The 26077-nt window shown below is 34.8% G+C and overlaps 1 protein-coding gene across 11 annotated transcripts in view; it reads left to right on the top strand.

Moving 5' to 3' along the window:
* Positions 1-26077, top strand: part of ERC1 (ELKS/RAB6-interacting/CAST family member 1) — a 556187-nt gene that overhangs the window by 239185 nt on the left and 290925 nt on the right. For all 11 annotated transcript variants that reach the window (XR_010343042.1, XM_064377601.1, XM_064377596.1 and 8 more), the window contains one exon: positions 16303-16438. Coding sequence is in view for 10 of the 11 variants with exons in the window: in XM_064377601.1 (XP_064233671.1) it covers positions 16303-16438 (136 nt within the window). In the remaining variant the exon portion in view is untranslated. The remainder of the gene's footprint in view (positions 1-16302; positions 16439-26077) is intronic.

The raw sequence follows: 26077 nt of genomic DNA, 5'->3' as shown, positions 1-26077 counted from the left end.
TTCGATTGATACTATTTTTAAAAATTTGGCAATATAATCATCCTGTTTTTTCTTAAATTTGTGTGGGAGATTTTATGGCATAATAATGTATAACACTAACCATATGTATCTCTCTCTTTGGTAAAGCAAAACAGCCAGTAGAAGTGTAGTCTCTGACAAATGTTGTTAGTTTCTTAATAGGAAGGAGTAAGTTAAAGACAGATAACAATATTTCCTTTCCCAATTAATTTTGCTAGGTGTTTAAGATATAAGGGAGATACTTATTTTTTACTGCTGCCATTGTTTTAGAACTTCAAATAAACTATTTTCCTTCAGAGTTTTGTTTTGGATGGATTTGTCAGTAGCGTATGATTAGTTTCCTTTTTATGCATTTGTTCAACAAATGTTTAATGAGCACGTATAAACCACAAGGAACTGTGCTAGGAATTGTAGCTTTTGAAAATATATCAGAGGAGGACCTTAACTTCTAGAAAGGCATGTTCATAAAGTATAGTAAGACAGGTTTATCTCCCCTAATATGGAGAACAAGTTAACATGTTATAAGATATATAAGATATATTCAGTTAAAGTGGTATTGGCGTTAGGAGCATCCATTAATAGTAATGATCTAATAGATTTACCTAAATTTGAGTTTGAACTTTTAAGAGACAGTGTCTAAGGGTGGCTATAACAAAGTAAATATGGGCAGAGCCTGCCTGGAATAGTCTGTGTTGACTGTTGTTTCTTAACATTGTACATTTAATGTGCATTCATATCCCCTGGGAACCTTGTTAAAGTGCAGATTCTGATTTAATAGGTCGGATGTGAGCCTGAGATTCAGTGTTTCTACTAAGCACTAAGGTGATACACATGATGTAATTCATGGGTCGCACTTTAAATAGCAAGATTGTGGACCACATTTTGTAATACTTCTGGTGGCAGAGACCAGTAAAAATTCGACTACTGTTTTCTTTCCCATCTTTGTTTTTCTCTCTTCTTACACTTTTGTTTGCTTATATCTGTGTGCTAGTGGAGAGAGTTAAATCTTTTATTCATAATTACATTGCTTATTATAATAGTTGAGAGCTTAGTAATTGTGAATCTAATTTCAAAGCATTAATTTATGTATGAATTGCTCTAATTTCTCCTCTTCCTGCTTGAAGAATGATAAAATATCTATGTGCACTTTGAATTAAATTCAAATTAGTTCAGGCAAAACAGCAGTTGAGAGAGTTTTAACAAATCTAAACCATTAAATCTATGGCACCTTACAATATGAATTTACAAACATCTGGGTTTTCTTGAGAATTTAGATTTAAATCAAATAGATGTCTACTTATAAGGAAAAAGAAGAAATTCCTCATTTCAGTTACTGTATGTCTCAGAATGTTTACTCCTAAATGTATATTTCAGAAATATCCTCCTTTTACTCTTTTAATATATATTTAGATGATTTTCCCTCTTACATTTCTTCCCAGAGAAACAATGTTGGAAAGGATAAGAGGGAGGCAAGAAAATCATTGTGTGTCTTTATCTTTTCTAGTTAATTCATGAATTCAGAACTATACATGCATTCATAAACACCTGTGCATATACACACATGTATACAGACACACTGACGCACACACATAAGAAAGGTGGGGGTAGGAAGGAGATTGATTTAATTCTCTCAAAATTTTCTGTACTTTTCTTGGTTGCCTATCATAGGTAAAACCTTTTAATCTTGATATTTAGTCATCAATTAGCCTATAGAATAAAGATGTAGAAATAATAGTGGTAAAACTAAAGATAAGAGACTTAAAATATGAATAGAAAATGGATTACGAAAATCAAAGACCAAAAAAAGAATCAAAGACCAAAGCAAAATGTGCCATACTGTACTACTTTCTGTCTAGTCTGATATAGGCAAAGAACCTATTTTGAGATACAGCCATATCTCTTTTTAAAAGCAACTTTTAAAGAAAATTTTAAAATATTTTATGTCTAAAGTAGAAATTTAGACTATTAAAAAAAGATAAAAAAGAAAATAGGCTGGGCACTGTGGCTTATGCCTGTAATCCCAACGCTTTGGGAGGCTGAAGCTGGAAGATTCCTTGAGCCCAGGAGTTTGACACCAGCCTGAACAATGAAAAATAAACAATAACAAAATTAACTGGGTCTGGTGGCGTGTCTGTAGTCCCAGCTACTTGGGAGGCTGACATGGGAAGATCACTTGAGCCTGGGAAGTGAGCTATGATTGCGCCACTGCAGTGTAGCCTAGATGAGTAAGTGAGACCTTGTCTTTAAAAAAAAAAGGGGGGGCATCCAAGATGGCCGATTACTAGCAGCTCAGGATTGTAGCTCCCAGTGAATGCAGAGAACAAGAGGACACCACACTTTCAGATGAATTTTTGTTGCTCATGGACCAGGAGATTCCCAGCGGAGGAGCCCCATGGGTCGCCAGCGCGACTCTTGTGGCTGGTGCAGCGGTTTCGCCGGCGTTCTCAATGCAGAGTAAATGGGACTGGGTCCCCTTTTGGCCGATGTTTGGAGCTCCGGGAAGGCAGAGTCGCCCATTCAGCTGATTGAAAAAGGGACTCAAGAAGGAAGCCAGACCGGGAATTCCCGGGCAGAAAAGCACCGTGAACCTTAATGCCACTGTTTTAGCCGGCACAGTGGGTTGCTCAGATTCTGGCGCTGGGAATCAACAAGTTTGACGTTCACTCAGAGACCTAATTTGAAAGTCAGTAATTACAAAGACGACAGGTGGATAAATTTACAATGATGGGAAGAAACCAGTGTAAAAAGGCTGAGAATACCCAAAATCAGAATGCCTCTCCCTCTATAGGGGATCACAGTTCCTCATCAACAAGGGAACAAGGCCTGATGGAGAACGAGTGCGTTCCATTAACAGAATTAGGCTTCAGAAGGTGGATAATAAGAAACTTCTGTGAGTTAAAAGAACATATTCTAGCCCAATGTAAAGAAACTAAGAACCTCGAAAAAAGGTTTGATGAAATCCTAACGAGAATAGACAATTTAGAGAGGAATATAAGTGAATTAATGAAACTGAAGAATACAATATGAGAACTCCGTGAAGTACACATAGGTTTTAACAGTCGAATTGATCAAGCAGAAGAAAGGATATCAGAGGTGGAAGACCAACTTAATGAAATGAAACGAGAAGACAAGATGAGAGAAGAAAGAGTAAAAAGGAATGAGCAAAGTCTCCAAGAAATATGGGACTATGTGAAAAGACCTAGTTTACGTTTGATATGTGTACCTGAATGTCATGAAGAGAATGAATCCAAGCTGGAAAATATTCTTCAGGATATTATTCAGGAAAACTTTCCTAACCTAGTAAGGCAGGACAATACTCAACTCCAGGTAATACAGAGAACACCACGAAGATATTCCTCAAGTAGAGCAACCCCAAGACACATAATCGTTAGATTCACCAGAGTTGAAATAAAGGAGAAAATTCTAAGGGCTGCTAGAGAGAAAGGTCAGGTTACCCGTAAAGGGAAGCCTATCAGACTCACAGCAGATCTCTCAGCAGAAACCCTACAAACCAGAAGAGAGTGGGGGTCAATATTCAATATCCTCAAAGAAAAGAAATTTCAACCCAGAATCTCACATCCTGCCAAACTAAGCTTCATAAATGAAGGAAAAATAAAATTTTTTGCGAACAAGCAAGCACTCAGAGATTTCATCACCACCAGGCCTGCTTTACAAGAGCTTCTGAAAGAAGCACTACACACAGAAAGGAACAACCAGTATCAGTCATCCCAAAAACTTACCAAAAGGTTAAGAGTATCTCCATAATGAAGAATCTATATCAACTAATGGACAAAATAGCCAGCTAGCATTAAATGACAATATTAAACTCACAAACATCAATATTAATCCTAAATTTAAATGGATTAAATGTCCCAATCAAAGACACAGACAGGCAAATTGAATAAAAAGTCAAAACCCATCGGTACGCTGTATCCAGATCCATCTCATAAGCAAGGACACACAAAGACTCAAAGAGTTGGAGGAAGACTCACCAATCAAATGAAAAACAACAACAAAAAAAAAACAAAAAAAAAAACAGGACTTGTAACTTTCGTCTTTGACAAAATAGACTTTAATAGTAACGAAGTCTAAAAGAAAGAAGGATATTACATAATGGTAAAAGGATTAATGCAACAACAGGAGTCAGTGATCTTAAATATATAAGCACCCAATATAGGAGCACCCAGATACATAAGACAAGTTCTTAATGACTTATAAAGAGACTTGGACTCCCGCACAATAAAAGTGGGAGACTTTGACACCACATTGTTAATATTCGACGGACCAACGAGATAGAAAATTAACAGGGACATCTATGATTTGAACTCAGACCTGGAACAAGTAAACTCAGTGAATATTTATAGAATTCTTCACCCCAGGTCCACAGAACATACATTTTTCTCAGTAACACATTACACCTACTTTGAAAGTGACCACATAATTCTAAGTAAATCACTCTTCAGCATTTGCATAGCATTTCACAGACTTAAATGAAATATTGGTTGGCTGTTTGTTTGTTATTTTCTTCCCTTATTCCATCCTGTCTCCGCTGTTAAGCACAATTATCGGCATAAAGGAGGTTTTTAATACCTATTTCTAGATTGCATTCCAGCCTGGGCAATAGAGCAAGTCTCCTGTTCTCTCTCCCCCTTTCTCTTTCTCTTTCTTTTTTTCTTTAAAAAAATATAAATAAATAAATAAAAATACTGATGCCAAAAAAAAAAAAAAAAAAGAAAAGGAAAAAAATTGAATTTAAAAAAAGAGAAAAGGCCAGGTATGGTGGCTCATACATGTAATCCCAGCTCTTTGGGAGGCCGAGGCTGGCGGATCACTTGGGGCCAGGAGTTTAAGACCAGCCTGGGCAACATAGCAAGGTGCTGTCTCTACAAAAATTAAAAAATTAACTGGGCCTGATGGTGTGTGCCTATGATCCCAGTTACTTGGAAGGCTGAGGCAGAAGGATCACTTGAGCCTAGGTGTTCAAGGTTGTAGTGAGCTATGATCATGCTACTATACTACAGCCAGGACACAAAGTGAGGCTGTGTCTCTTAAAAAACAAACACACACACACACACACACACACACACACACACACACACACGGGGTGTGGTTGGGTAGGATGAGGGCAATGAATTTCTTGAATTCTTTTTTGTGAAACACAGCTGAAAACACCATAACCTAGTTTTATGATTTGTAGGTAAAGTAGGATTTTAAAAATTACTCTGATATAATTGTGGTAAGAAGTACTGAGGAATGAAATTGGCTATGATTGGATTAAATATCTGCCTTCTAATCAAAACATAATCTAGTAGTTTTAATTCAGTTCTTTATTCCATGTGTCATAATGCCCCAAATAACCAGGCTACTGCTACAGGCATTAATGGTTGCCAGCACCATCTGGAATAATTCAGAAATGCAAGATGAAAGGAATTTCTACACCATTTAATTTTTTTTCTCTCTCTCAGAGCAAAATTTTTGCATCTAGTAAGTGAATGTTATGAGGAACTTAATTTTGAGAAAAAGCAATTTGATTCATAAAAACAGAATTTTGCTCCATTTCTTTTTCTTTTCTAATGCCAAGAGCCAGTCTGCTTTATCCATTAGTTAATATGATTAATATCAGATTGTTAAAATGAGAAATAAAAAATTATAGAGTAAGGAGAATGAATATAAACATTATTTCTCTTTTTACTTCCTCTGGTGATAACAGATTTTATTATATTGTCTGTGGCTGAATTCTTCTGTAGATATTGAAGATGGCCAAAAGTGAAGATCTGAAATGTAACTTCTTTGTATACCTTTTCAATGGAGAATGAATTTTGATCTTACCATCTATGTCATTAATTCACGATTTTATCTTGAATAATTTTTCCCAGCTTTATTGTATAAATTGATAAAATAGTGTGCATTTAAGTAAGGTGTACAACATGATCTGATACATTATGTATACTTTGTGAAGGATTACCACAATCAAGCTAATTAACATATCCATCACCTCACATACTAGTTATTTTGTGTGTGGTTAGAACCCTTAAGATCTGCTGTTAGCAAATTTCAAGTGTACCATACGGTATTATTAATTATAGTCACCACACTATACATTCAATCTTTAGAACTTATTCATATAACTGAAGGTTTGTGTCCTTTAACAAACATCTTTCATGATCTCCCCCTTGCCCAATCCCCTAGAAACCACCATTCTACTCTATGAGTTCTGTGAGTTTGACGTTTTTGGGTTCATTCACGTCACAGTGGCAGTATTTCCCTTTTGTTGTTGTTTCGAAGCAGAGTCTCACTCTGTCACCCCGGCTGGAGTGCAGCAAAGCAGTCTGAGCTCACTGCAACCTCCACCTTCTGGGCTCAAGCAATTTTTTTGCCTCAGCCCTTGAGTAGCTGGGATTCAGGCGTACACCACCAAGTCTAGCTAATTTTTTAATTTTTAGTGAGATGGAATTTCGACATGTTGGCCAGGCTGGCCTCAAGTAATCCACCCGCTTTGGCCTCCCAAAGTGCTGGGATTACAGGCATGAGCCACTATGCCTGGCCTTTTTTGTTTGTTTGTTTTATGGCTGATAAATATTCCATTTGATTATATATGCCATATTTTCTTTATCCATTCATCTGATGCACACTTACTTGTTTTCACATTTTGACTATCGTGACTAATATCGCAGTGATCATGAGAGTGCAGATACCTTTTTTGAGATCCTGATTTCAGTTGTTTTTATGTATCAGAAGTGGCATTGCTGAGTCATATGGTAGTTCTGTTTTTAATGTTGATAGAGGAAACTTGCTGTTTTCTGTAATGACTGTACCAATTTACATTCCTACCAACAGTGTACCAGGATTCTCTTTTCTCCACATCCTTGCCAATACTTGTTATCTTTTGTCTTTTTCATAGTATCCGTTCTAACTGGTATGAGGTGATAACTCATTGTGGTTTTTGATTTGCATCTTCCTGTGATGTTGAGCATATTTTCATATTTAGCTATCCTTTGGTCTGTTGAGCATTTTTCCATATACTTGGTGGCCCTTTGGCCATTGAAAGTCTTCTTTTGAGAAATGTTTATTCAGATTCTTTGCCCATTTTAAAATAAGTTTGTTTGTTTTCTTGCTGTTGAGTTATGTAGATGTTTTGAATATTAACTCCTTATCAGATAGATTTTCAGGCATATTTTCCCATTCTGTAGGTTGTTTCTTTACTTTGTTGATTGTCTGCATTGCTGTGCAGAAGCGTTTTAGTTTGATGCAGTCTCATTTGTCTATTCTTGCTTTTGTTGCCAGTGCTTTTGGGGTGATGTTCAAACAATCATTGTAAACATCAGGAAGCTTTCTTTCTCCTATGTTTTCTTCTACTAGTTTTATAGTTTGTGGTCTTATGTTTAAGTCTAATCAGTTTTGAGTCAGTTTCTGTATATGGTTAGGGATAAAAGTCCAATTTCATTCTCCTGAATGTAGATAGCCAGTTTCCCCAACACCGTTTATTGAAGAGAGCATACTTTACCCAATGTATGTTCTTGGTATCTCTATCAAAGATCAATTAACTGTAAATGCATGGATTTATTTCTGGGCTTTCTATTCCATTCCATTGGTATAGATGTCTGTTTTTATGCTAATGCCATAGTGTTTGTTTTGATTACTATAGATTTGTAATATAGTTTGAAATCAGGAAGTGTGATGACTACAGCTTTGTTCTTCTTATTCAGGGTCTATTATGGTTCCATACAAAATTTAGAATTATTATTTCTATTTTTGTGAAACAGTGCCATTTTTATTTTGATAGAGACTGCATTGAATCTGTAGATTGCTTTTGAGTGCTATGGACATTTTAACAACTTTAATTGTTTCAATTCATGAACATAAATTTTCTTTCCATTTGTATGTATCTTTTTCAATTCCTTTGTCTTCTAGTTTTTAGTGTACAAATCTTTCAGCCACTTAAGATTAAGTTTATTCCTATGAACTTCTTGATGCTATTGTAAATAATATTTTTTAAAATTTCTTTTTTAGCTAGTTCATTGTTAGTGTATAAAAACAACTAATTTTTATATATTTTATATTCTGCAACTTTACTGAATTTATTATAGTTTAATAATTTTTTGTGTAGGCTTTAGGGTTTTCTATGTATGAGGTCGTGTCATCTGCAAATAGAGATAATTTATCTTTTTATTTTCCAATTTGTGTGCCATTTAGTTCTTTTTCTTGCCTAATAGACTAGGACTTCCAATATTCTGTTGAAGAGAGGTGGCGAGAGTAGGGCTCCCTTTTCTTGTTCCTGATCTTAGGGGAAGAGCTTTGAACTTTTCACCATTATGTATATCAGCTGTGGGCTAATCATATATGGCCTTTATTGTATTGAGGTACGTTCCTTCTTTACCTAATTTATGAAAGGATATTTAATTTTGTCAAATACTTTTTCAGATGTTTGTGTGGTTTTTATCTTTCATGCTGTTAGTGTGGTATATGACATTTATTAATTTGTATATTTTGAACTATTCTTGCAAATTCCACTTGATTATAGTGAATGATCCTTTTAATGTGCTGTTGAATTCAGTTTCCTAGTATTTTGTTAAAACTTTTGCATCTAGTTTCATTAGGAATATTGGACTGTAATTTTCTTTTCTTATAGTATCCTTATCTGGTCTTGGTATAAGATCAATACTGGCCTTTTAAAATAAGTTTGGAAGTGTTTTTGCCTCTTTAATTCTTTGGTTGAATTCGAGAAGAGCTGATACTAGTTTGTCCTTAAACGTTTGCTGGAATTCACCTGTGAAGCCATCTGGTCCTCAGTTTTTCTTTGTTGGGAGGTTTTAACTACTGCTGTAGTCTTCTAACTTGTTATTGGTCTGTTGAGCTATTAATATTTCTTCACTTGTCCAGGTACACTGGGTTACACCTGTAATCTCAGCACTTTGGGAGTCTGAGGCGGGAGGATCACTTGAGGCCAGGAGTTGGAGACCAGACTGGGCAACACAGCAAGACCATGTCTCTACAAAAAAATAAGAAAATAACTAGTTGCAGTGGTGTATGCCTGTAGTTGTAGCAACTTGGGAGGCTGAGGCGAGAGGATCCCTTGACCCCATAATTTTGATGAACTATGATGGTGCCACTGTGCTCCAGCCTGGACAACAGAGCAAGAACTAATCTCTTTTAAAAAAAAAAGTCTTCATTTTTTTTTAAATCATTCAGTCTTGTTAGGATATATGTTTCTAGAAACATATCCATTTCTTGTAAGTTATCCAAGTCGTTAATGTATTATTTTTCATAATATTCTCTTTGTATTCCTGTTTATCAGTTGTAATGTCTTCTCTTTCATGTCTGATTTTATTTATTTGAATTCTCTTTCTCAGTTATTCTAGCTGGAAGCTTGTCAATTTTGATTATCTTTTGACAAACAACTATTATGTTGATTTTTAAAAAAATGTCTTTCTAGTCTTTTTCATTTATTTCTTCTCTTTATCATTTCCTTACTTTAGCTAACGTTGGGCTTAGTTTTTTTTTTTTTTTTTTTTTTTTTCTATTGCCTTGAGGTATAAAGTTAAGTTGTTTATTTGAGATCTTTTTATTCCTTCAACTTTATTGCCATAAACTTGTCTCTTTGAACTGCTTGCTCTATTTTATAGGTTTGGGAATGTTGTGTTTCCATTTTATTTGCCTGAAGATACTTTTTGACTCTCTCTTTCTCTCTTTTTTTTTTTTAAGTTGAAGTCTCGCTCTGTCACCCAGGCTAGAGTGCAATGGCACGATCTTGGCTCACTACAACCTCTGCCTCCTGGGTTCAAGCAATTCTCCTGCCTCAGCCTCTGGAGTAGCTGGGACTACAGGCATGTGCCACCACACTTGGCTAATTTTTGCATATTTAGTAGAGATGGGTTTTCACCATGTTGGTCAGGCTGATCTCGAACTCCTGACCTCAAGTGGTCTGCCTACCTCGGTCTCCCAAAGTGCTGGGATTATAGGCATGAGCTACTGCGCCCGACCTGACTTTTTGACTTTCCTTTTGATTTCTTCTTTGACCCAATAGTTTTGTTAAGAGTATCTTGTTTACTTTCCATATATTTGTGAATTTTATAATTTCTCTCCTATTGTTGATTTCTAATTTTATACCATTGTAGTTGGAAAACATACTTGATATGATTTTAGCATAGTCAGGTTTAACACTTTGTGGCCTAACATATGATATATTCTGGGGAATGCTCTGTGTGTACTTGAGAAGGCTATGTTTTCTGCTGCTGTTGGATGAATGTTCCATATAGTCTGTTATTTACTCTATACTCTCATTCAGGTCTAATGTTTTCTTTTTGGTAGACTGAGTGACATATCTATTATTAAAAGTAGAGTAGTAAAGTCCTCTGATATTATTGTATTGCTGTCTGTTTCTCCTTTCAATTCTGTATTTGTTTTATATATTTAGGTGCTCTAAGGTTGGATGCATATGTATTAATACATTTACAACTGTAATATTCTCTGGATGAATTGACCCATTTATTGTTGTATAATAACCTTCTTTGTCTGTTGTGACTGATGGTGACTGAAAGTCTATTGTACCTGACGTAAGTAAGGCCGCTTTTATTCTTTTTTGGTTACCATTTCCGTGGAATCTCTTTTTTTAATCCTTTTATTTTCAGCCTGTGTGTATCCTTATGACAAAAAGTGAGTCTCTTTTAGGCGTCATATTGTTGGATACTGAAAAAAAAAAAATCTTAAACACTCTATATCTTTTAACTGGATAATTTAATTCATTTAAAGTTATTATTAAAAAAAATCTTAAACACTCTGTATCTTTTAACTGGAGAATTTAATTCATTTAAAGTAATTATTGACAGGTAAGGCCATTTTGTTGTTCTCTGGCTGTTTTTTAGATCCTTTGTTCCTTTCTCTCTTGCTGCCTTCCTCTGTGATTTGATGATTTTTTTTTTTTTTTTTTGGTAGTGGTATGCTTAATTCCTTTCTGTCTTTTATATATTACTGGAGGTTAGTTTTCTTTGTGGTTACCATGAAGGTTACATAAAACACAACAGGCTGTTTTAAGGTTATAATAACTAAACTTTAACTACCTACAAAAATTCTACAATTTTACTTCTCCTTCCTTCACAGTTTATGCTACTGATGTCACCCTTTACATCTTTTTATATTTGTATACTTATTAACAATTGTAGCTATAGTTCTTTTTATATTTTTGTCTTTTAACTTTTATACTGGTTAAAATTGATTTTTGTACCAGCATTACAGTATTCTCAATTTGACTGTATATTTATTTTTACCAGTGAGTTTTATACTTTAATGCGTTTTCGTGTGATTGATTGTTTGTTTGTTTTTATTTTTATTTTTTAAATAGAGACGGAGTTTCACCATATTGGTCAGGCTGGTCTCGAACTCCTAACCTCATGATCCGCCCGTCTTGGCCTCCCAAAGTGCTGGGATTAGAGGTGTGAGCCACCGCACCTGGCCTTGTTTTCATTTAGTGTCCTTTAGTTTCAACTCGGAGAACTCTCTTTAACATTTCTTATAAGGCAGGTCTAGTGCAATGAACTCCCTTAGCTTTTGTTTGTCTAAAAATGTCTTTATCTCTTCTTTATTTCTGAAGGACAACTTTCTTATGTATAATATCCTTGGCTGACAATTTTTTATCTTTTAGCACTTTGACTGAATCATCTCGTTCCCTCCTATTCTACAAGGTTTCTGCTGAGAAATCCACTGATTGCTTTATTGGTGGTGGTAATGGTGGTATGTGTGTTTATTGGGGGTTTCCTTGTATTATATAGGTTGCTTTTCTTCTGCCGCTTTCAAAATTTCCTCTTTGCCTTTGATTTTTCAACATTCACTTATAATGTGTTTCAGTGTAATCTTTAACTTGAGCTTTTGAGCTTCATGAATCTAGATGTCTATATTTCTTTCAAGAGAGAAATTCTCAGGCAACATTCATTTAAGTAAGCTAGATATTTCTTCTTTTCTCTTTTGGGACCTTGATAATGCACATGTTCATTCATTTGATGCTGCATCATCGTCTCTGTATGCTTTTGTCATTTTTTAATTCATTTTTCTTTTTTGTTTCTCTAACTGGATAATTTTAAATAATGTGTTTGAGTTCAGTCATGCTTTCTTCTGCATAGCCTAGTTTCCTATTGAAGCTATTAATTTTTTTTTTGTCAGTTATCAGTGTGTTCTTCAGTTGCAGGATTTCTGTTTGGTTCTTTAGAGTTTCTATTCCTTTATTGAACTATTTGTTTTGTTCATGTATTGTTGTCCTGTTTTGTGTTGAGTTTCCTGATTTTTGTTTCTGGGTTCTCTGGAATCTCATTAAGCTTCTTTAGAATGATTATCTTTAATTCTCTCAGTCGTTTCATGGATCTCCATTCCTTTGGGATCAGTCATAAGGGCTTTATTGGTTTAGTTCAGTGATGTATTATATAATTATATACATAGAAAACTGAAAAGAATCTGTAGGAAAATAATTAGAATTAGCAAGAGCATTTAACAGGTTTTCCAGATATAATACTCATATACAGGAATCATGTTCCTGTTTGTATGCCAGCAAAAAGCCCCTAGAAAATGTAATTTTAAAAAGTTATTAAAATAAGTTATTCAGGAAAAGTTCATTAGTGCATGGAGTCACTAGGTGAAAGGTTGATAAAAGGTGAATTCTACACACACAAGAGACCACTCTGTCACTGCCTTAAAGCACTGGTTAATCTTAGCTTTGTTAAGAGTGAGAAAACCAAGGACGAGGCATGGTGGCTCACGCCTGTAATCCCAGCTCTTTGGGAGGCTGAGGCTGGCAGATCACTTGAGGCTAGGAGTTTGAGACCAGCCTGGCCCACATAGCAAAACCCCTTCTCTACTAAAAATACAAAACTTAGCCAGGCTTGGTGTTGCATGGCTGTAATCCCAGGTACTTGGGAGGCTGAGGCATCAGCATGGCTTTAACCTGGGAGGTGGAGGTTGCAGTGAGACGACATTGCACTACCGCACTTCAGCCTGGGCAACAGAGCGAAACCCTGTCTCAACAACAACAGCAAAAAAAGTGAGGAAAATCAGACATTATATGCTCTCAGATCTGAGGCAGTGTCAGTTATACAACACCATTATTTATTTATTTTTATCTAAAAATGGAAATGGAATATATTCAAGTCTTTAAAAGCTAATATTCAGTATCAAAACAAACAAAAAGCAAGAGATATAGAGAAGTTGAATTTCACCATGAAGAAGCAAACATACAATCTAGAGTGTGAGTCATTGTATGTAACAATTGATTTCCTATAATAAAAAAATCACTGGCATTCAAAAAGGGTACTTTGGAGGAAGTAAGAGACTTTTCTCTAGATGAATAGGGATTTGAAAGATCTAACAAATAAGCAAAATATGTGGGCATTTTTTGTATTTTGATTCAAATAAAGTAGCTGTAAAAATAAACTTTGAGACGAATGTGGAAATTTCAATATGGACTATATATTTATATTGAGGAATTATTAATTTTGTTACAATTTACATTGTTAAAAATGCTCCTTTTTTGGAGATGCATAAAGAAGCATGTGTAAGGGTGTAATGATGTGGTGTCTGGAATTTTAAATGATGGCAAAACATGTAATGTGCTTAGGAATAAAATACATACACATCTTTTATGGAGGAAAATATAACGCTTTGTTAGAAGCCTTTTAAGGAGACCTAAACAAATAGATAATACAGACTGACTTACAAGTTTTCAACTTAACGATGGTGCAAAAGTGGTACACATTAGCAAAACCATACTTTGAGTTTTGATATTTTCCTATACTAGCTATATGTAGTATGATACTGTCTTGTGATGCTGGACGGTGGCAGTGAGCCACAGACTCCAGTTAGCCACACAACTAGGAGGGTAAACAACTGATACTTTCAGATTTGGTGTATTAAATGTATTTTGGACTTAGGATATTTTCAACTTAGGGTGGGTTTATTGGGATATAGCCCAATGGTAAGTTGAGGATCGTCTATAGTATGTTAATGAATTGAAAGATCCAAAGCATAAGTTTTTCCCAAACTTATATTGCTTCAGTGTAATTGGAATCAAAATCCCAGAGGCTGCTGTTGGGTTTTTTGTTACTGTAGTTGGTTGGTTGGTTTGGTGGAACTTGACGGGCTAGTTCTGAAATTTCTGTGCGAAGTGTAAAGGGCCAAGAATAGCTAAGACAGTTTTGAAGAAGAAAAAGGTAGGAAGCCTTACCTTACTAGTTACTTCTTGTAAAGGTATAGTAATTAAGGTGGTATATAGATCTGGCATAGAAATATACAAACATAGCCACAAAACAGGTACATATGTATATAGAAACTTTGTACACATGCCAGAAGTGGCAATGCATGTAAGTATTCCTGGGAAAATTCATTATAAATACATGTAAAAAATGAAATTTTATTCTTGTCTTATACCAGATCCCCCAAAATGGAAGTATATTCTTAACTCATAACATACACAACATCAGTTTCAGATGGATTAATGACTACAATGTAAAAGACAAAGTTTAATGTAGTTTTAGGGGAATATCTTTATAAACGTGGGATGGACAAGATTTTGTAGAAATGTCACAGAATTGTACATTATAAAGGAGAAGACTGATACATTTGAAACAATTAAAAATTTTAGACTGAACGCAGTGGCACATGCCTGTAATCCCAATACTGGGAGGCAGAGGCCAGTGGATTGCTTGAGTCCAGGAGTTCAACACCAGCATAGGCAACATAGTAAAACCTCATCTCTACTAAAATTACTAAAAATTAGCTATTTTTAGCTATTTGTGTTGGCACCTGCCTGTAATTTCAGCTGCTTAAGAGGCTGAGGTGGGAGAAATCTTGAGCCTGGGAGGTCAAAGCTGCAGTGAGCTGAGATTGTGCCACTGCACACTAGCCTTGACGACTGAGTGAGACTCCATCTTGAAAATTTTTTTTTAATTCTATAAATGAAAAGATGTAAAGAAATCATAGACTAGAATAAAATACATAGCATATAACATAAAACATTATCTTTAATATGTAAAGAATACCTATAAATCATTAAGAAAAAGATATCTTAATTCTGAAAATGGACAAAAGACATGAATAGCTATTTCACAGAAGTGGAAACAGGAATGACCAAATATTGTAAGATAAGATATTCAGCCTAGGTGGTTAGAAACATGCATTTTAAAACTATAATAAGGTACTATTTTTTTTTTCTGCGAGATTGGAAACATTTAGAAAGTCAGTACCATGCATTAGTGGATGGCAAGAGGTATAATGGGTACTGTTATGCACTGCTAGCAAGAATATAAATTAATATAGCTTCTTGGAAAATAAAATAAGGTGTACCTGCTGTATGTCCTAGCACTTTAGTCCCTAGGCCTACACATTGGAGATGTTCTTTCACAGGTATATCAGAGTGTACCTAGCAGTGTTACTTAAAATAGCAAGAAAATGGAAACAACCCAATTGCCATATATTATTTCTTACTTCAGTGAAAGTGGAGAGGATTAAAAGATACATTACTCTTTGAATGGTCTAAGTCTCGAAACATATTGAAAAGAAATAATGTCGAATATCATTCTGTACTAAAAAAGGAATAATCATCAGTAAACTTTACAAAGCTCAAAAACATATGAACTATAAATGAAGTTTATATATATATATATATTTACACACACATATATAGCAAAACAATAATAAAAGCAAGAGGGGTTTAAACATAAATTTTGAGATATAGGTTGTTCTTATTAATGGAGGATAGACCAATAGTAGAGAGAGACACAATAGGGAGCTTCAGAAGTAAATACAATGTTCCATTTCTTAAGCTAGGTTTCTAGATTTTTATGTTGTTTTTTTATATACATCTACATTATATATAGTGTATTGAATGTTTGAAATATTTAATAATGGTAAAATTAAAGTTGTTTTACAAAACTTTCTTTTTCTATCAGCCATTCTAATATTTCAGCACATTGATGTCAGGAGACTGCTTCCATATTTCCAAAATCTCCAATTCAGTTTCTTATTAGTCATTTCAAATTATCCCATGCCTTTCTTTTGTTTTATGATTTCATTGTTCTTTATAGAGTACATGCTGAAATACATATTCTTTAGGGTAAAACTTATTTTTGTGAACAAATGTGCTACCATTGATGGAAAAGAATTTGGAATTGTTGAGAAAATTTGCAGCATATATTTATTTGTTGATTTTCAATGATTCCTTATTGTCACTGGTGTAAGTCTCTAAATAAATATATTCATTTCTATGCATACATATGCAAAGCTTCATTTTTCTCCTTCTATCATTAGGCAAGTGAAAGACCAGAATAAGAAGGTAGCAAATCTGAAGCATAAGGAACAGGTGGAAAAAAAGAAGAGTGCACAAATGCTAGAGGAGGCTCGACGACGGGAGGACAATCTCAACGACAGCTCTCAGCAGCTACAGGTTAGAACATGAGGAGAATCTGAAAGGATCGGGTGAAGAGATTTGATCCATAATCGCATGTTGTTTTTCTCTTCATCTTTATCCTCCTCTTTTTTCTCTAACCCTGCTTGCTGCCTTCCTCTCAGACCAACTGTTTAGCAATGAAGGAATGGCTTTAAATAGAAAATGCAAGTTTTATTCCACAGCTTTATGAGGACACCTCAGCATAGGAGAAAGTTCATCTTGCTTCAAGTTGACCACACGTAATTGGTAAGTTCAATGACAGTTTAATCAGTGGGTTATATTAGGCTTCAGGGTTGTCAGTATAACTCTTGGCCAGTTCCATTCATTAAAATGGATTGCTAATCTTAGTTTGTGTCTTTTTTCCTTTTTTCCATTCTTCCTTTCTCTTTTCCTTCTACCTCTCTAACCTCCCTCTATCTTTCCTTCCTTTTCTTTTTTTAAATATTCAATTTAGCGAGAATATTTTACAGTCATACAGGATGTGACTTATAAACTACATTTTTTTTACTTCAGTGGAGTGATAATTGATGCGTAAACCTAATTATTCACACATTAATTAAATGAGACTCAATAGCAGCAGTAGCACCTACCATATTATAAGGGCCAGTTAGGTCCTCAGTATTTGAAACTAGGCTGGGGTCATTAATTTTGTTCTAACCTGCACAGTAATTCAAATGGAGCAGGTGGTATTGTGTACATTTTGCACCTGAGGAAATAAATTCAGAAACATTGCATTACTTACATAAACACAAATGACTTCTAAGTAGCTCAGCCATGATTTTAACTGGGACTTTCTGAATCTGTAGACTATCCTCTTTGTCCTGATGATAATGCTTCAGAATGAAGGTTTAGATTATAGGGAAGAATACCATAAACATGCTGGAGTCTCTGAAACTCTTGCTAAGACTGCTAAGCCACTGACAGATTGTTTTTCTCTAGTTAACAATTTCTAACTGGGTCTGATACCATGTGTATGCCGCAATTGCAATCTTTACTAGATAGATTTGGAGGAGTTACTATCTAGAAGTCATTTTGAGGCTTTACAGCAAATTCATTTAAGACATGAAGACCTTACTTTTTACTTCTTTTTCTTATTCCTCTTTTATGTAACTTTTACTGATTATAGAAAAGTATAAATTTCCTCAAATGCATCAAATCTTGTAAAAAGCAGCATACCAAGTTTTCCTCATCCTTGCCAATAGCAGTTAATATTGGTAATGTTCTCATCTTTCTGTTTTTCCTCCTTTTTTTTTTTTTAACAAAATACAAATCTGATGAGTGGAAAATATTTCATTTTGTGTTAATTTATGTTTCTCTGATTACCAGTGACATTGTTTTTTCATGTCTTGAATTTTCTTTTGTTTTTAAATATAAATTAAATCTCTCTTCCATGTTAGCTTTTCCTTCCATGGATTTTTTGCTTGGTTTGTCCCCATTTTGAGAGTATAAATTTATACATAAATACTTTTAAGTTGTTCTGTGCTTTCATATTTTTACTTTTACTTTTTAATTTAATTCATTCTATGGTATTTGTATGGTGAAGATATTTTTTCTTTATTGCTAACTTCACTAGAATGTTTATAGGAAATTATTTCATTGCTCACAAACTTTAATTGATGTCTTTATATTTTATGAAATTGATGACTAATCTAAGATTTCAGTTTAACTTCCCTTCTTGAACTATGGCCACATTGTTTTTTAATTATAGAAAATGTTTATTTTGTGATAAGGCAAGCCCATCTTTATGTTAGCACTTTAACTGTTTCATTTGTCTTCTCTTCTCCTGGCTGCCATTTAATATGTTTTCTCTTAGCCGTCTGTCTTTATAAACCAAAGATACTCTTCTAATCCTCTGTCAGTTGTTAATGATAACACCAAAAGTGCTTTCATATGTAATCTCTTATTTCCTGTTTATATAAACTAAAAGATAAATAAGATAGATTATATTATTTATTTATATTTTACACATAAGGAAAACTAATTTAGAGTGGATTACTGACTTCTCCAAGGTGTCTAACTAAATTATGGATACCAAAGTTATGAAAAAGATAGCTGATGTCCATGTGCAAGTTACACAGAGATGTAATTCATTCAAATACAGTGAAAAGAGCACTGGACTACAAGTTAGGATACTTAGGATCTGATATCAGTTCTTTTACTAACTACTCAGTTACTTAAGTATATTTCTTTTTATTTATGTATTTATTTATTTATTTGCTTGCTTACTTACTTTAGAGACAGTCTCACTCTGTCACCTAGGCTGGAGTGCAGTGGTATGATCCTCCTGCCTCAGCCTCCCGAGTAACTGGGACTGCAGGCTTGTAATTCTTTAGTTTTTTTGTAGAGATGAGGTCTCACTATGTTGCCTTAGGCTGGTCTCGAGCTCCTAGCCTCACATAATCCTCCTGCATCAGCCTCCCACAGTGCTAGGATTATAGGTGTGAGCCACTGTGCCTGGCCCCATGAATCACAGAGATCACAATCTGGGAATTAGGGATACTCGCTACCACTGGGTTGTCATTTATAACAACATAATTAAGAAATATAGCCAGGCATTGTGGCTCATACTAATCCTAGTGACTCGGGAGGTGAGGTGGAAGATCACTTGAGACCAGGAGTTCAAGACCAACCTAGGCAACATAGTGAAACCCTGTCTCTAAAAAAGATTTAAGAAATTAGCCTGGCAGGATGGTGTACACGTGTGGTCCCAGCTACTTTAGAGGCTGAGGTTGGAGAAATACTTTAGCCCAGGAGTCAAGGTTGCAGTGAGCTATGATTATGCCACTGTACTCCAGCATATGTGACAGGGCAAGACCCTGTCTTTAAAATAAATTAAATAGAAATAAAAGAAGTTAGAAATTTTTGGAGAAATGACTCATTCCAGGATTGGAGCAAGAAATGTACAAGGTAAACCTAAATTAGTGGTTCTCGAACTTGAGTGCATTGGAGTTACATGGAGGGCTATTAGAAAAATAGATTGCTGTCTCCTGTCCCTAGGGGTTTTGATTCAGTAAGTTTGAGGAAAACCCCAAGAATTTGCATTTCTAACAAGTTCCTAGGTGATGATAACATTCCTGGACCAGGGACCACATTTTGAAAAGCACTGCACTATAGCATCATGTGATATCAAAAATTAAGAACCTACCAAAGACTACTAGGGTCATATAAGGATGGACAGAGAAGCAAGAATGAAGGGGCTATCTTTGGCCTAGGATAGACAGTTAGAGCCTAAGAAAGACTAATGGGTACAGTTGTTTAAAACAAATAAAGTATTTTTAAATCCAGAAACTTCATAATGAGACTATAAAAATAATTTGGAGATTGCTGGGGCACCAATGCCCTAACATTGGGATTTACTTATAAAATTCCAATGGTAGTGAGGGAAACGTTCACCAGTTTTTGATAGTTTATTGAAGCTGAATGATGGTGACATGAGGTTTATGATATTATTTTCCCTATACTTTTGCATGTTTGAAATTGTCCCTAATAAAATGCTGAAAAAGAAAGATATCACTTAACCGCTTGAAATTTTCATGTCTCTAAAACGAGTCTTAAGACAGATTAAGACTTCACTCCTTGGAATTTAGTGTGTCTTTCAGTTTTAAACTAGCTTTTTAACCATATTTACATAGCACTGGAACGGAGCCCTTGACTCTGGCTTAGTTTCTTTCTTTCTTTTTTTTTTTGAGACGGAGTTTCGCTCTTGTTATCCAGGCTGGAGTGCAATGGTGCGATCTCGGCTCACCGCAACCTCCGCCTCCTGGGTTCAGGCAATTCTCCTGCCTCAGCCTCCTGAGTAGCTGGGATTACAGGCACGCGCCACCATGCCCAGCTAATTTTTTTGTATTTTTAGTAGAGACGGGGTTTCACCATGTTGACCCAAGATGGTCTCGATCTGTTGACCTCGTGATCCACCCGCCTCGGCCTCCCAAAGTGCTGGGATTACAGGTGTGAGCCACCGCGCCTGGCCCTTCTTTTATTTATTTATTTTTTTAAGATGGAGTCTCCCTCTGTCACCAGGCTAGAGTGCAGTGGCACGATCTCGTCTCACTACAACCTCTGACTCCCTGGTTCAAACGATTCTCCTGCCTCAGTCTTCTGAGTAGTTGAGATTACAGGCATGTGCCACCACGCCTGGCTAATTTTTGTATTTTTGGTAGAGATAGGGTTTCACTATGTTGGACAGGATGTTCTCAATCTCCTGACCTCGTGATCTACCCACGTCAGGCTCCCACAGTGCTGGGATTACAGGCATGAGCCGCCGCACCCAGCCAACTCTGGCTTAGTTTCTTAGCCAAACTCCTTATTTGTATTTTCCCTTTACTTGAGAAATATTTTCTGTATTTTCCAAGTAACTTTTTTTTTCAAATTTTTGCTAGAATTTCATGGAGTTGGTTTCTTCAGTTTTTAAACTGAAGGTAATATACCTTTGCTTTTGTTTAAAATTATAATTTTTAATTAACATACCAGAAAAATTAATCCATAGTATTTATTTGTTTATATCCCTCTACATTTTTTTAAACTTTAATTTTACTTATTCATAATAGTTATATGTATACATATACTCTTTTGTATCTTGCTTTTTAAAAACTTTATATTATATCATTTAAACATTTCCAAGAGTTATGTGTTTCAAAATGATGCTTATACTTACTATTTTCAATTGAATCCAGAGTTCAGTAGTTTTGTACACGCTCCCCTTTCTCTGGGCATTTCTTAATTTTCAATTTTCCCAGAACAAATCTGTACAGATAAATTGTTCTCAGTTTGGTGATTTTCTTTGGCTATTTCTCAGAGCAAACTTACTCAGTCAAAGTATATGAAGTGTTGTAGCTTTTCCCAAATTTCTATTACCAAAGGTGGCAGTTTGCAGGCATTCTATTTTCTCGATAGCCACTTTGGTTCTATTTAATTTTTTGCTCATTTTACACACATATAATGATGTCTTCAAGTTGTTATATTTGATTTCTTCAGTGACACGTTTCGTTTTTCACATGTAATGATTTATTATCTGAAATTTCTGTCAAATTTTAATTACATATACTACTTATGAGGATCTTTGTATGTCACCTACTTTGAATTGATTATGTTATGAATTACATTGAGGAATGATGATTGTTATATATTTTTTCTTTTTCAGTCATTTTTCTTTTGGAATTTATTAGATTTTGTTGTTAAACTTCTTTTCACAAAAAATCTTTTAATTTGCTTATCTTGTCCTTTCAAGGCTCTTTTTCCATTTAATCTCTCATTTGCAATAGAGTGAGACATATGAGTTTCTTTTAGTTCCTTAGCTATGTGTATGTTTCTTGTAAATATTCATTGCTTTAATGCCTGTGGAATTTATTTGATATATCTTATAAAACATAGATTTAAAGTACTCTTTCTTTACCCTGATACCCAGTTCTCTTGGTAGCATTTAGTAAATAGTTATTCTTGAAAAAAAAAAAAAAAATTTAAATCTACCTAATCACATAGGTGGATAATCACATAGAACTTCTAAACATAGAAATTTCCATTTTATTCTAGATTTATTATTTTGGCTTTAATCCAATTCTTCTTCTTCTTCTTTTTTTTTTTTTTTTTTTTTTTGAGACAGAGTCTTGCTCTGTCCCCAAGGCTGGAGTGCAGTGGCGTGATCTGAGCTCACTGCAACCGCCGCCTCTCGGGTTCAAGTGATTCATCTGCCTCAGCCTCCCAAGAAGCTGGGATTACAGGCATAAGCCACCACACCTGGCTAATTTTGTATTTTTAGTAGAGACGGGGTGAACATGTTGGCCAGGCTGGTCTCTAACTTCTGACCTCAGGTGATCCACCCGCCTAGGCCTCCCAAAGCGCTGGGATTACAGGTGTGAGCCACCACGCCTGGCCTTTTTGTATTTCTTTTGTACTTTGTTTACAAAGTTAGTAGGTCGTCTTCAGCATCATTAACTTTATCTCAAAACCTTTTTTCTAGATGAATTTATCAATTTTTTCAATAACCTTTGAAATATCATTTGAGTCTCTTTAGTTTGTTAAATTATACTAATAAAGAATATCTTATATTGTTTACCGAGAATAGCATGGAAAAAAAAAAAAGAATATTATCCCTTGTAATTTATTCAGTCATCTCCAGCCAGGAACTAAATTCATTCCTCTTTTATTCCTATGTGTATTTATTATTTATTATGTTAAAAATATTTAAGGAATATAAAATATTTTCTAAATAAATCTTATATCCAGATTACAACCAAATTATTAAAGATTTTTGGTAGATCACAGAGAAGAAAAAGGTAAATGAAACTTCGAGCCATAAAAAAGATGAAAAAAAATTAGGAAATGCTCTGCAATGTATTCACTTGTAAAATAATGTTTCTTCATATGAAAACTGAGACAAATTCCTTACAGAGCTTCTGTCTTTAAAGGTTGTGAGCATTAATGAGATGATACATGTAAAAGCTTCTATAAGAGCAAATGTTAACAGGATTGGACTAGCTAGTAGTAACATAACAGGTACAGTGGGCCTTCCATATCCATAGGTTCTGCATTTTTGGATTCAGCCAACCATGGATTGAAAATATGGAAAAAAACACCCAATTAAACAAAATAGTACAACAATAAAAAATAAATAGAAACTAATGCAGTATAGCAGCTATTTACATAGTGTTTACATTGTATTGAGTATTTGAAGAAATCTACAGATGATTTAAAATATATATGAAGATGTGCATAGATTGTCTGCAAATACTCCAGCTTTTTATATCAGGGACTTGTCATGTGTGGATTTTCATATTCCAGGGGAGTCTTAGAATCAGATCTCAAAAGATACTGAGGTGCTACTCTAGGGATGTAACGAAACATGAGAGATTCTGTAATTTTTTTGTAAAAGGAGGCACTGACTTCATTAGGAGAGAACTTTTAATTTTTCCAATAGAATTATGTGAGAAATTTGCCTCATGTTACGTCATTTACAGCAATGGTTCTCAATTAGGGCTCAATTTTGGCCCTAAGGAATATTTGTTAGTGTCTAGGGATGTTTGCAACTTGAGGGGTGCTACTGGCATCGAGTGAGTCGAGTGCTGGCATGCTGCTAAATATCTTGTAATTCACAGGATAGCCCCCACAGCAAAGAATTATTCAGCCCACATTGCAAGTAGTGCCAAGATTTGAAACCAGATTTAGCCACCCTTTGAACACCAGTTCTTTATCCAAAGTATTACTGTGGATGAAGTTTTCATGATTAGCTTTGGAAATCTAGTACATATGGTCATATTTATATTTTTTTCTATGTACAGCTAAGACCAATGTTTTTAAGTTAAAACTCTGTAGTGAAAGTGGCACAGGACCAAATAATATTGCCTAGGCACATAGTTTTTGGGTATCATACTCTAATTTGGTGTGAAATAATGCTAGGAAAGTTGTGGTGAGTGAGTAATTTACATAACATACACATTAACCATCACTTTCAGGCATATAATTCCAGATTGAAGTAAATATACCATGTGATTGAAGTATTCTGTATTATTGTTAAAGAAGACTGGGTGCTCTAGAAATATTTAATACTTGTCACACAATTGTAATCGAATGACTTTGGTTATATTTTTGGTGTGTCATAGAATAGTAGAATAGCGATTAATTGAGGCTTCTTATTTTAAACATTTTTATCGAAATGTTTTGTGTTTTAAATTTCTGGCTGTTTGGGTGATCTGTTGATATTTTCATGATATAGGAGAAGTAAAGGGAAACATTACTACCTTATTTCTGTTTCTTGAAGGAATAATTTTAGTATTTCTACTTTTATAATAACTCTAGGATTAAAATATTCATTAAGTGTTAAGTGTTTTATAGTTAATGGGTTTTGTTTTTTGGTTTCTGAGTTTTTTTTTTTTGAGACACGGTCTTGCTCTGTCACCCAGCCAGGAGTGCAGTGGCGCGATCTCAGCTCACTGCAACCTCCTCCTCTTTGGTGCAAACGATTCTCATGCCTCAGCCACCCAAGTAGCTGGGACTACAGGCATGTGCCAGTATGCTTGGCTAGTTTTGTATGTGTGTTTGTAGTAGATACAGGGTTTCGCCATGTTGGCCAGGCTGGTCATGGCATCGTGATCTGCCTGCCTTGGCCTCCCAAAGTGCTGGGATTACAGGTGTGAGCCAGCATGCCTAGCCTTATACTTAATGTTTTGAATTTTGTTGACTAGTTAATGTTTAATCTTTATCAGATCCCATTTTGGTATTCAAAGATCAATTTTACTTTAATAAGCACATAGTAAATGTATTTTATTTGTGAAGATTAACACTTAACCTGGAAGGTTCATTTTCATTTTTTGTTAATTCAGTGACTGCCAGTTGTGATGGGAGCTCATCATTGGCTTCACTCTTCCAGGTAGAAGTTACAGTTTGCCGGAGAGCAGTAGTACAACTTTTCTATTTTTTTTCTTTTTTAACTTTGAAACAATAAAATACATTTTTAACAGTACGTACATGCACATACAAATAAACCATGTAAAGAATACTTATAAAATGATCATCTCAAGAAATTAGAATATTGTTGATCTCCCAGAAATCATATGTATATTCCTTTGCAATGTTTTTTCTCTTCTGTTCCTCCAGAGATTACTATTGTGACTTTTCTTCTTTGCTTTTCTTATGACCTGCGCATATATCAAACAAAAATGATTTAGTTATGTATATTTTGTACTTCAATAAATGGAATTATTATATTTATGTTTTTTCATTTCTTTTGTTGACCATTATTTGTCAGATTCATTTGTATTAGTTGTATGTAGCATCCACTCTTTTATTGTCCTTGTACAGTGTTTTCTATTTAATTCAGAATTCCATTTTATATTGAAAGTGTTCTGAAAGGACAACTTCATTTCTTTACAATCATCCATTCTTTGAATACTTCAGATAGTACCAAAAGCATTCCTTTTGGCAGAAAGTGGGTTTGGAAGTAAGTGGTTACTTTGCTTTTTGTTTTTGGTTTAGCACATTAAAGATGTTCTGATTAGATTAAACAGCTGTCTTACATGTGAAATGAAAATGATACCTGAAAAATTGAGAGAATCTAAGGATGTCAGAAATTCCAAACACTTTTTGTCATTTATCATGGTCTTAGATATGAATACTCTTCCTTATGTCACATTGCCACTCAGTTGTATCCTATTTGTACCTTTGTGTTTTGGACAGTTAATTGCTGTGATTTGTAGTAACTTATCTCACACTTTTTGGAATCAGAAGGCTTTTTACATTTAAATATTATTAAAGTTCCCAAAGTGTTTTTTTTTTTTCTTTTTTTAAAGAGAGACCGAGTCTCGCTATGTTACCCAGTCTGGTCTTGAACTCCTGGCCTCAAGTGATACTCCCACCTTGGTCTCCCAGGGTGCTGGGATTATAGGCATGAACCACTGCACTGGGCCTCAAAGTGATTTTTTAATATATCATATCATATACATGTGCAGAGCTTTTGAGCCAGCTATCCCATGTCTAGATTTATATGAATATTCATGTCCAAAAATACAAAAATACATATGTACAAGGTGACTTATAACATTGGTGATTGCAAAATTTTGTAAACCTAATTGACTGTAGGTAGGAGAGTGCTTAAATTCACTATGGTGAATCTACACAAAAGAGACTGGCAACTTTAAAAAAGAA

The sequence above is a fragment of the Aotus nancymaae genome, unplaced genomic scaffold, assembly GCF_030222135.1.
Source record: "Aotus nancymaae isolate 86718 unplaced genomic scaffold, 86718_ANA_hifiasm-v0.15.2.pri h1tg000016l, whole genome shotgun sequence".
Lineage (NCBI taxonomy): Eukaryota > Metazoa > Chordata > Mammalia > Primates > Aotidae > Aotus > Aotus nancymaae.
This window is presented reverse-complemented; position numbering and strand designations above follow the sequence as displayed.